The sequence below is a fragment of the Anabrus simplex genome, chromosome 4 (assembly GCF_040414725.1).
Source record: "Anabrus simplex isolate iqAnaSimp1 chromosome 4, ASM4041472v1, whole genome shotgun sequence".
NCBI classification, from domain to species: domain Eukaryota; kingdom Metazoa; phylum Arthropoda; class Insecta; order Orthoptera; family Tettigoniidae; genus Anabrus; species Anabrus simplex.
The window spans coordinates 20,832,215-20,844,456 of record NC_090268.1 but is presented as its reverse complement, the minus strand read 5'-3'; the positions used below and the strand labels follow the sequence as shown (position 1 = coordinate 20,844,456).

General features: G+C 37.9%; 1 protein-coding gene across 1 annotated transcript in view; it reads left to right on the top strand.

The window, feature by feature from the left end:
- Positions 1–12,242, top strand: part of Fam92 (CBY1 interacting BAR domain containing protein Fam92) — a 136,862-nt gene that overhangs the window by 80,413 nt on the left and 44,207 nt on the right. The window contains exons 4-5 of the mRNA XM_068227343.1: positions 3,498–3,678; positions 9,703–9,927. Coding sequence (XP_068083444.1) covers positions 3,498–3,678; positions 9,703–9,927 — 406 coding nt within the window. The remainder of the gene's footprint in view (positions 1–3,497; positions 3,679–9,702; positions 9,928–12,242) is intronic.

Here is a 12,242-nt window from a genome sequence, read left to right as displayed (position 1 = left end):
CACAATATTCCCACTGAAAGATATGTTTAAACTTCGCTGCTCTTTAAAACCATATTAGCAGAGCTTGTTGTATTTCATCGTACTTTTCAGATTTAACTTCCTTACAATTTGCTGAAGTATTCCCTGCAGAAGCAGAGGGAAGCAGAGATCTCTTCTTTCTTCGCTATAATACCGTCCAAAGTAGACGGCGGCATCGCCAGCTCCTTTGCCAAAGCAACACGGGAAAGTGTAGATGACTCCACTTTCTTTATAATCTCCACTTTGTCTTTTATTGGTAGTGCCTTTCGCTTGACCTCTTTCCTCTGAGTTCCGCTCATTTTCACTTAAAAAGCTTGTACGTTGATATTACAAGTACAAATAACTTCACCGACTCCTATTCATACAAATTATGACACTACACTATGCTTGGCAATCCGTAGCTTAGGCTTACAAGACGCAAACATAAGACATGTACTACAGTTTGTTAGCGTGTGCTTCCTATCTTCCTCACACCCCTGACACCTGCTTCAAGGATAACGGCAGCAAATGGGAAATCTAGCAACTTATTCTTAGAGATTCTTAGAACCTAGGCCTAAATCGCCCCTGCATTCCTACTGGTTGTCACGGCAGCGGGCGTAGTTTCTGGCTGTTTCACAAGAACCGCATGGCCAAGCCAGTATTGAGTTTATTTTCCCGCTTCAATCCTCTTCATGCTATAGGTAATGAAGAAAACAAACACAGGTTCGAAGTTGCAGAAATGAGTGCATGGAAATGTATCTGGGGTATTACGTGGGAGTGATAAAGGCACAGTAGCAATGCTAGCACATCTACACGTAAAGTTTCTTTCCTCACGAGAATTTTATTTCATATCTCCTCATCCTTGTGCTACATTCTAATAATGCGGTGTAATAATTACAAGTGACATGATAATACAATGTTTAGCTCGTATAAAGGTAAAATTAAAAATAACTTTCAATTTGATGCCAACGCGTGGTATTGCAATGCCTCTGTATGCCTCCCACCAACACCCAGTTGGCTATCAACATTCGTTCAACTTCGTAAACGATCGGGATCTTTCGGCCGGCTGTTTGGCGGCTTGTGTATCAGCTGGCTGCTGCCAAATCGGCTGTTTCCTGCATAGTCGGGAAGTTTTTTTATTCACCTCACTAATATTGGACACGGAAAATCTTATCAATTTAATTCAAAAACTTAATTTCCTCTACGGCAAGGCCCATAAGTATTATTGCAACAATGTAAGACAAAATGCCTGGAAGGAAATAAGCAAGGGAATGAAAAATCAAACAGGTTAGAATATTCAATTTTGTGGTAGGTTAACAGTAATGTTGTGGACAAAAGCACTTTACGGTTTTTAATTAATGTTTAGGCCACCTCGATTAATGACTTCACCCTGTCGCAGCCCGCAAATTACTGCATTAAAGTTTTATCAAATCATTCATTGCGTACTTTATGTTTCTCACGTAGAATCCCGTTCGATTCTATTCCACTAGATGGAACGGTGGAGTGGAAATTTTAACTGATGGGTTTGATTCGATTCCACAAGGTGAGAGTGAGCATCTGCTGTCCATATTGTCATAGCGTGACGTCATATGGCCTTGGCAGGCCCGCACATGTTCCGTGACACCAGACGCACACCGCGAGCGCGCGAACGGTCTAACACAGGGTGCAACTTGCGTGGAGACTGGAGGGTTCTAACCATGAGCTGCTTTGAGCGGACGTTTTCTATCTCAAGGGGCTTTAAAATCTGAACTGTTTAAGCGGGAAATATATTTACAACAGAACACTTTAAACGGGAAAAATATACATATATCTTAATGCAACTGATCAAGGGACCAAGAATATCACACTTCTTGGGCAGGAAAACTTCTTATGCGGGAACTTCTTAACAGAGTTTCACTGTATTTCAATAAACACAATCTTCTCAAAAATGCACATAAGATTATAAAATATCTCGTACTTCCGCATGGTTTTGTTACAGTTTATATGTTTTATTGTTCAAGTGATTATGTTATCTCATGTTTATACAATTTTGACTCACCCTTCATGACCACTTTGAAACTGACATTGTACTTCGCGTCTTCATGTTCTCTCATTTAATCACACTAATGTAACACCTTGTAATATAAATGTCTACATGCTAGCCTATTTCCCACATTTTAGCTGAAAATGACGCCAAACAGCGTCGAAACTAGTTCCAAGTGTAAATATATGTTATAAATAAACTATAACATTTATTTGTATTGAAAAGGTGGACCCTTTTAAGTTTCCTATCTTCCAAAGACTAGATCTGATTGAACTGGAAATAATGTGAGGAGAACAGGTCTTTGAAGCAGTAGAATTTGTCCCTGTCCTTTTATGTTTTCTCTTTGTTTTTTGTTGTTCCCATTGTCCACACTAGTATGTTTTCATGTTTATTCTGCCTTCCTTCCTATCTCTGATGATTGACTTTGTGATACGTTGTTGATTTTATTTTATTTTTTTATTCGTTTTGACCCCTAGGATCTTGACTGACATGTTCAGCACTTCTTTGTTCTTCTCAGTTCCTCTTCGTTCTTTCACTTCACCTATTTCTCTCCGCTTCTGTGATTTGGATCTTGATCTCACTCAGTATTGGTCCATTTGTGACTTTCAACAAGCTTTTTGTAAACAGTCGTCAGTGGCTATTTATCTATTATGCCTTCCAATTCTCCCAAACTTCCTTCATCCGGTTATTTCCCGTTAAGCATGTCGCATTCCATATCTTTTTTGTTAACCTGTTGACATGCATCCTCATCAAATGTCCCATGAAACTCAACCATCTTTTCCGCAAACACTTGAACTGGGTTCTACTTTCTCATATATCTCCTGCCTTGTTCTATGCACCCATAATTCACCCTACTTTTTGGTTCCTCATATATCTCTTAGGATCTTTCTTTCATCCTTTTTCATTCAAATACAAGCTCATTTGTCCATTGTCATGGTCTGAGTAGTGTACAATGCAGCATTCCGGATGGTCGTCGTATAGTGTCGCAGTTTGACGTCCCTCAATAGGTTCTTCATCCCATAAGTCGTCTTGGCCGTGAATCCTAGTTTCTGTAGCAGTTGTTCTTTGTCTCCCGTGCTCCTATTATTCTGTAGTTAGCCTGTTATATTCTCACGTAGGTACCGGAAACTGTCGACTCTCCCTACTACTTTATCTCCAACCTTCCAGGTGTCCTTTGCATTTATTTTAATCTTCTTGAACGCTATCATCAGGCCAACCTTCGCCGCAGTCTCATCTAGGTTTCCTAGCATCATCTTCGCTATAACACTAGCAGTGAAAATAGGAACATAATGGCTCCTATGCACAAAAGCACACTTTCTGTCTCGAAGACGTTTGTGCAGTCTCCCTTCACCTGAGGCTGATAATCACTTTGATTCCCCATTAAAACAAAACAAATGAAAACAGACATACACCACACGCTCTCTTTTTTTAATTTTTGTGCTTCTGGTTTGTATAATAATATGTGTAATTCTTCTAGGGATGTCCATGTTCAGCGTTTGGAGAATAAAGTAGTGTCTGAGCTATCTCAGTATGAGGGGATTTGCAAACATGCAAAGGACGAAGTAAAATCAATATTTGCCGTGAGAGATCGTGAAATTTCACGGAGAAGACACTTGGATAGGCTCAGAGAGAGAAATCCACGAAACAGGCAACAAATTGTATCCTTTTTTCCTGTAGGTTAATGTTTCCCAACATTATTCATGTACACTGTAAAGTTCCTCATTTACATGTGCATTTGCCTTTCCAGAAATCTTAATGCTTTTTATGCATGGTGCCAATAGTAATACCTGTGTGATGGCCTTTGAACCTAAACATAAATAATAATTGATGTAATGTACATGTATGATGTGTTGTGAAGTTATACTGGGTCATGTTTGTTTGGTTTTTCATTAATAGCATATTAATGATAAAATATGAGTCCGTCCTGAAGCTTAATTCTTAGAACACCAGAGAGCGCAAAAGCATTCCTAGTGTGATAGCACTCCTTATGCAAACAGTTTTGTATATGCATTTAGTTCTTACAAAATTGTACAAAATTATTTTGATATCCTCCTAGTCAATACTATAATATTTTACATCCAGTTAAGACTGTTTTAACAATCACCATCTCACAGTTTTTAACTTTCATCATGCTTTTTTTAGAAAAAACTTTTTAACTAACATTTCATTTTGCGTGTCCAATGTTTTTAATTCATTATACCGGTATATGTCTTACTGAGAATGACCCAATGCTGGGTCAAAAAATGTCTTTGTAAAGTTTTGTCTTAATTGTACGTAAAATATTATAGTATTGACTAGGAGGATATCAAAATAATTTTGTACAATTTTATAAGACGTCAACCGTCAATACGGATCTGATGTGAGATTCATAGTCTGTATTGCTTTTAGTTGTCAGTTTTCTGACAGATAGCAGTACAAAGCACATGATCCAGAATCTGCCAAGCCTGTAGTTTTTAAATCTACCACAACTATTACACTAATTGCTTAATTTACAGAAATATGAAGTTTTTCAAAGTGCCCAGTTTTTAACACCATGCAAGGCGGTAAATAGGAAAATGCTCTCAGTCGCGGGATGTCTCCAAGAACGATGACAGTGTAGCCCAGTAGCATCCAGAGCGCTTCACACTGTGCAAATTCGCACAGCTGTACAGCTGCGAATGCTCAGTTTGGAGTCAGTGTAGGAGTGGTGCCCGTTCAGTCACAGTAGACAACAGTACGCGCGCATTATGGGAGGGACGTATCCTGCAATGGTACTCGTGTGTTTCATTACCAATCCATTATCAGAGCACCCTTGCTATATGTTAAAAGTCAATGACTATATCATTAAAACATGGCAACTGCTAAAAAGCGATGGAGCGGTGGTTTGCTACAATAATTTAAGAAAGAATGGGAGTTACATTTTTTTTTTTTACTTCTGACAAAGAGGACTTAAAGTGTTTAATTTGTTCTGACATAATAGGGGCTGCCTGGCCGAGGCGGTAAAGGCATGCTTGGTTCGCCCAGACCGACGTGGGTTCGATCCACGTCTGGAAGTCGTAAAATTTAAGAAACAACATTTCCACTTCTGGAGGTGCACATGGCCCTGAAGTTCACTAAGCCTACACTAAAAATGAGTACCAGGTTAATTCCTGGGGGCAAAGGCGGCCGGGCGAGCTAACCACTCTACCCCATCACGTGCCGAGGTTAACAATGGGGGAAGCCTTTACCTTCTACTCCTCCAAGGGCCTTCATGGCCTGTACGGAGGTGACTTTGCTTTGTTCTCACGTAATAGCCGATCATCGGAAGGCCATTATAACGCCATTCATAAGGAAGACTTTGGTGCCGTACTGGACGAAGAAAGACAAGCAAAGCTGATAGAGCTCACGGCTGTCAATCAAGCAGCTGTTTCATTTACTGCTTATCAACAGTTTACAATTAACCTTAACAATCATGTATTATTAAGTGTTCTTACTTCATATATTATGCAACTGAAGCACCTATACAGGAGTTTACAAAACATTTCAAGAAAATTAACATTATGCTTTGTTAGTAATAACGAACAAATTCTTAGTTTCTTTTTTAATAATACGTTTTGAGAAAAAGGCAGAAGAAGGTTAACAACCCCCAATTGGTCATTTGAGATGATGATGTTTATTGTTTAAAGGGACCTAACAGCTAGGTCATCGGCCCCAGAGCAATTTGAGTAATTGAGCATAATATTTCATGAACAATAAGTTCTATATTCTCACAACGTTTACTGCAAAATACATTCGTCACGTAGCATTTGAGCTATAAACGTTTCTTGAATGAGGACACTCCCCCACCGTGAGGAGTGGAGCGGAAGGAAGGACGTATGGTAACGGAGGGGATGCACAGCTGTTATTCTGAGACACACACTGTCTGCACAGTGCAGACCTATCTCGGACGCTGCTGATTTAGCCAAATATATTAATGGAGTCTGTACCGATAATGACTACATTCAGTCTGATGATGATGTAACAATATCGGGATCATGTGGTAATGATGTTGGTGATGTTATTACTGAGACAGGAACTGAGAGTACCACAGTACCATAAACCTCGCGGTACTGTCAGTAGTGAACGTGACAGCTTTATCAATGGTGTAGGCAGTAACACATAATACAGAAGTTTCATTTGAAAGTGATGCTCAGTTCGAACATACACAGACATACCCCGCTGTTGAATAATAGCAAGTATTCAGTCATTGAGTTGAATGACATGCAGTAGTTTAGACACATTCAGAATCCTTGCCAAATTCACCAAATATCCATTAAGATCATTACATTAAGAAACAAACCGAAACCAAGCCTTAAACATGAGTGTGCAGGAAACAATGGGTTGGCAATACCAGAATGTGCCAAGGATCTACATAACTTTGGATATTCTGAGGATTATAGGAATGAAAGGGAGTGTAATCTTTTAAGTAACGTGTAGAATTTTGATTTCAATATATATTTCACTAAATATGGTGGCAATAACAAATTAGAACGTAAACTATGATCCTAGATCAATATTTAAGACATCGACTTAGTCCGGGGCTCACAAAGTGTAGTGATTTGAAACAGGTACAAGTATTCACAGTTAAAGATATACAAAAGAAATTACATTTCTCTTTTCTTTTTGTGTAGCAGCCCCTTTGGGCTAAAGAGAAAATCTATAAACAAATCCCCTAGGAAGGATAAATTTGACTCGATGAATTGTATCATTCGTAAGTTTAACAAACAATGAATATGAATCCTATATTTACAATGTAAGTTCCCTGTCCCATGACCAATACACGAGAGAACAAAAATAACTATATTATGAAAAGACAAAGACAAGAGCAAGGCAGGAACAAATCCAACAGTTGTATCAAGTTAAGAATGTAGATGATTTGATTCTGGAACAAGAAGAGGCTGTTGATGCCGATGAAATGGGTGACCCAATTTTGAGGTCAGAATTCGACAGAGCTTTGAGAGACCTAAATAGGAGCAAAGCACCTGGAATTGATGGCATTCCCTCTGAATTACTGACTGCTTTAGGAGACACCAGCATGGGGAGGTCTTTCCAGTTAGTGTACAAGATGTATGAGACAGGAGAAGTGCCATCCGATTTCCGGCAGAATGTTGTTATACCTATTCCTAAGAAAGCCGGTGTTGACAAGTGTGAAAACTACCGCACCATTAGTTTAGTATCTCATGCCTGCAAAATTCTAACACGTATTATTTACAGAAGAATGGAAAGACTGGTTGAAACTGAGTTGGGAGAAGATTGATTTGGCTTCAGAAGAAATGTAGGAACACATGAAGCACTCTTAAATTTACATTTGATCTTAGAGGATCGAGTTAAGAAGGTCAAGCCCACGTATATGGTGTTTGTAGATCTAGAAAAGGCATTTGATAATGTTGATTGGACCAAGCTATTTAAGATTCTGAAGGTGATCGGGACCAGGTACCGAGAAAGAAGAATTATCTACAATCTATATAAAAATCAGTCTGCAGTGATAAGAATTGAGGACTTTGAAAAAGAAGCAGCAATCCAGGAAGGGGTGAGGCAAGGCTGTAGTTTGTCGCCCCTCCTTTTCAATGTTTATATAGAACAGGCAGTAAAGGAAATCAAAAAGGAATTTGGAAAGGGGATCATAATCCAAGGAGAGGAAATCAAAACCCTGAGATTTGCCGATGATATTGTTGTTTTATCTGAGACTGCAGAAGATCTCGAGAAGTTGCTGAATGGTATGGACAAAGTCTTTGGTGAGGAGTACAAGATGAAAATAAATAAGTCCAAAACAAAAATAATGGATTGCAGTCGTACAAAGTCAGGTGAGGCAGGAAATATTAGATTAGGAAATGAAGTCGTAAAGAAAGTAGATGAATATTGTTACTTGGGTAGTAAAATAACTAACGATGGCAGAAGTGAGGAGGACATAAAATTCAGATTAGCACAAGTAAGGAAGAGCTTTCTTAAGAAAAGAAATTTTCTCACTTCGAATATTGATATAGGAATTAGAAAGATGTTTTTGAAGACTTTTGTTTGGACCGGGCAACATATGGAAGTGAAACATGGACGATAACTCGCTCAGAAAGAAAGAGAATTAGAAGCTTTTGAAATGTGGTGTCACAGAAGAATGCTGAAGATGAGATGGATAGATTGAATCATGAATGAAGAGATACTGAATCAAATTGATAAGAGGAGATCGTTGTGGTTAAATTTGGTGAGAAGAAGGGATAGAATGATAGGACACATCTTAAGACACCCAGGACTTGTGCAGGTGGTTTTGATGGAAGTATAGGGGGTAAGAACGGTAGGGGTACACCAAGGTATGAATATGACAAGCAGATTAGAGCAGATGTAGTTATGTAGAAATGAAAAGGTTAGCACATGATAGGGTGGCATGGAGAGTTGCATCAAACCAGTCTATGGACTGATGACTCAAACAACAACACTGCCTAAGATATTGAAACTTTCCAAAGAGTAAACCTGCAGCATGTTGCTGCAGACAATAATATTCATTAGCATGTAATTTTAATTTTGAATTGTTTCTTTATATCATTTTTGACTTTTCACTTTTTATTTTGATAATTATAAAACAAACATTTCTTTATATGAGTCGTCCAGTTGCAAAATCCATTATGTCCATTTTTTCTCAAAATGTGTTATCACCGCCATTGTATGCAGCTCATCAAAATACACAATCCAGTAATGTAATACGTGAACAAAGGCCATTTAATCCATACGTTTAAAGGAACTGCTGCAGAAGTCGTTATGTCCCAGAGCCCTGTAAGAAGATCATACTTACACCAACAAAATCAGGCAACTGTGTGATAAGAGGTGAAGTGAACTATAACAGCGATTGTGGTGGAAGCAAAAAGCATATTGAAGCATGGGAGACCCTTTTCTGCTATTGTGCCTACCATTGGAGGAAGGTGTTCCTCTTAAGAAAGAAAAGCTGAACGACCTGAACACATTGCTGACTAAACATTACGGGAAAGAGTGGATAAGGAACTATGACCTCACGTTCTATTCTACAAGACACTGTTTGACCAGCGGCAAACTTTAAACAGTGAAATGTGGGAGATTTTGTTAAAGGACAATAATGGATTGCTAATAACACTGTACAGAATGTTAAAGAACTTATAAAACATTTTGAATTAATGATGATTTCTTGATGTAATCATAAAATCAAAGAGCAGGGATTAGATATCAAAACATTATATCCTAACCTTAAAATTATTTCCATTCATGCTATTTTCATAGCGTAATACTTTCAAACGTTGCAATAAAACATGTTCACCATAAATCTGCACACACTATTCCATATACTGCTGCACATGTCTTTTATCTCCATAAAACTGCTGCAAAACTCGGTATGTCCAAATGTTTTTTGCAAAAAACATGGGTTCTATAAGTTATATTTTGTGAAGAATTTGCAGTATGACGAAGATGAATGCTTACTCTTTAATTACAAAATTTCAACCTTCTATCTTTGTTGCACAACATATGACAGTTTTTTTGCACTTCCTAAAAAATTTGTTTGTCTGCAGATAACGGGTTTTGCAACTGGACAACTCATATGTTTTAGTGCTCATGTAACATATTTTGGGGAAATATCTTCAACAAGCGACTGGTACTAAAAGGGTTAAGCTCAAACTGTGAAACTGGGCTTTGTTACACGTACTCTTCATTTTCCTTAGCGTATTCAGTCTATGGCAGAGTCAGAACTAATGAAAGCCAGTGCTGATGTTTCACGCACTGTAAAAGCCCTAGAAGAACAAGTTGACATGTTCGAGAAGAAGAAGTTGCACGACATCCGAGCTGCTCTCCTTGGCTATGTGACCATTGAACTGAGTTTCCATGCAAAGGCTGTGGAACTCTTCACCAAAGCATATCAAGAATTAGCTGATATAGATGAAGATCAAGATTTGGAGGTAAGTTCACTCTCTGCTTTGTGGGAATGAGGTTTATGGTTATTTAAAATGCTGAATAATTTGATTAAATATATTCCTATATTCTCAAATAAGATATTTTCTCCTTTTAATATGTAATGTTTAACTTCAGGATAAAAATCTTGACACTGTTCCAAATTATTTCTAGACTAACCCTTGATTTTAGATTAAGCGTCAACTCAAAAAGCACATATTGGTATCGAGTATCCACAAAGGCTGGTATCCACCCGTCTCTACTTTTTATTTTCTGCCAATTATCTCATTTTCTCCTTACATTTCCCACATCAGGTAAGAAGAAACTCTCTATATAAGTGTGAAATTCAACCTGATGTTGAAGCTGGGAAGCAGAAACAAGTTTGTTGGAGACTGAGAAAGACTAGGTCTGATTGAACTGGAAATAATGAGAGGAGAACAGATCTTTGAAGCAGTGGAGTCTCTCCCTGTCCTTTTATGTTTTCATGTTTGTTTTTATCGCCCCCCCTCCCCTCCCTTTTTTTTAGCAGGTAACATTAATTTTAAGAACACATTAAATCAAAGTAATAAACTTGAAGGAACATATGTCAATTGATAAGACACCAATTATAACATCACAAGTTTTGAAAACACACACATGGCTAGGAGAAAAGATAAGCAGGATTACCAACATGACAACTAGAGAAAGGATGTGGGAAAGTGGACTGGGGTTCCTAAGAGGATGTAATCTTACATCACGTAGGGAAAAAGACGTGCGTGCTGTAACCCTTCAGTCTGCATTTACTAACAAAATAAGGAAAGCTTAACATAATTGAACAACAGCAATTCAAAATAAAGTAACATGATCAATAAAGAATAACAAAGGAGAAACAAACCATGAGGTTCCTATCTATGGTTCTTCAGAAAACCAAAATTTTATATTACAAGTTCATGTCTATAAAAATCTGTCCAGCGACAAACAATAAAATATTAAGGTTATATTTAAGAAAATAAGATCAACTTCTGCAATTAAAATTTACAAGGAAAATTTAACAAGGAATCTAAAATCTGTTACAACAATTTTACAAGGCAAATAGAAAAGGAGATTTAAAGACTATTACATTTGATTTACAAGGAAAATTGACAAGGAATTTAAAATCTAATGCAGAGGCCTTTCGAGTTGCTGCCTTCCTAATACACATCAGTGAGAGACACATAAAGTTGAAGAAAAGGAAACGCTTACCCTGAGGTGGCTGGAGCCGCTGACGCAACCACACCCAAAGTGCGTCCAACTGTGTGGACGTGTGAAAACCAAAGACGTGGACAAGAACCCTGCTCCTACCAAGGAGCCAAAGGCCAGAAATTGAGGAACACACAAACAGCCAATCAAGGAAGCTTACTACAATTCGACCCAAAATTTTTGGCAATGAAGAAGGTCGTTAATTCCGACCAATTAAAACAGATTACCATGTATAGACAAGTTCTGGAGAATTTGATTACAAAGCGCAGCAATTTCGTTATCGAAGCCTCCACGTGGCAAATACAGGGTGATACAAAAGTTGTTTAACAGATTGCAAGTTACAACAAGCACAAGTGCAGGAGATTTCAAATACCAAAATAATAATTCTTTCTACTAACAATCATACCGATTAAATAAATATAACTTAATGTCTTTCTTGCATACAAAACAAATGTTTCATTGACTTCTTCGAAAATGTCTTTGAATGTTCCTTTGTTTTTTGCAATGGCAATTTTACAAAATTTTAGAAAAATGACACGAGAAGAATTAAATGATCACATCTTGATAAATTGACACTTTCCATGTTATGAGCATCCCACCACCAGCGACAGTTTTCTCTCTCTTTTTTTGTTGTTTCTATTGTCCACACTAGTATGTTTTCATGTTTATTCTGCCTTCCTTCCTATCTCTGAGCTCAAATTGTGAAACTGGCCTTTGCTTTACATACTCTTCATTTTCGTTAACATGTTCAGTCCACAGATGGCGTAAAACCAAACATAAAATCGATCCTCACATTTTGTTTTCATTTCCTGTATTTCCACACAACACAGATTCACAGGAAACCTCTCATTGATAGATTTTTGGCACATGGAACGTATTCAGCGTGTGGGAGAGTCAGAGCTAATGAAAGCCAGTGCTGACATTTCACGCACTGTAAAAGTCTTAGAAGAACATATCCACATGTTTGAGAAGAAGAAGTTACACGACATTTGAGCTGCTCTCCTCAGCTATGTTAGCATTGAACCGTGTTTTCATGCAAAGGTTGTCGAACTCTACACCAAAGCATATCAAGTTATAGCTTGATATAAATGAAGATGAAGATTTG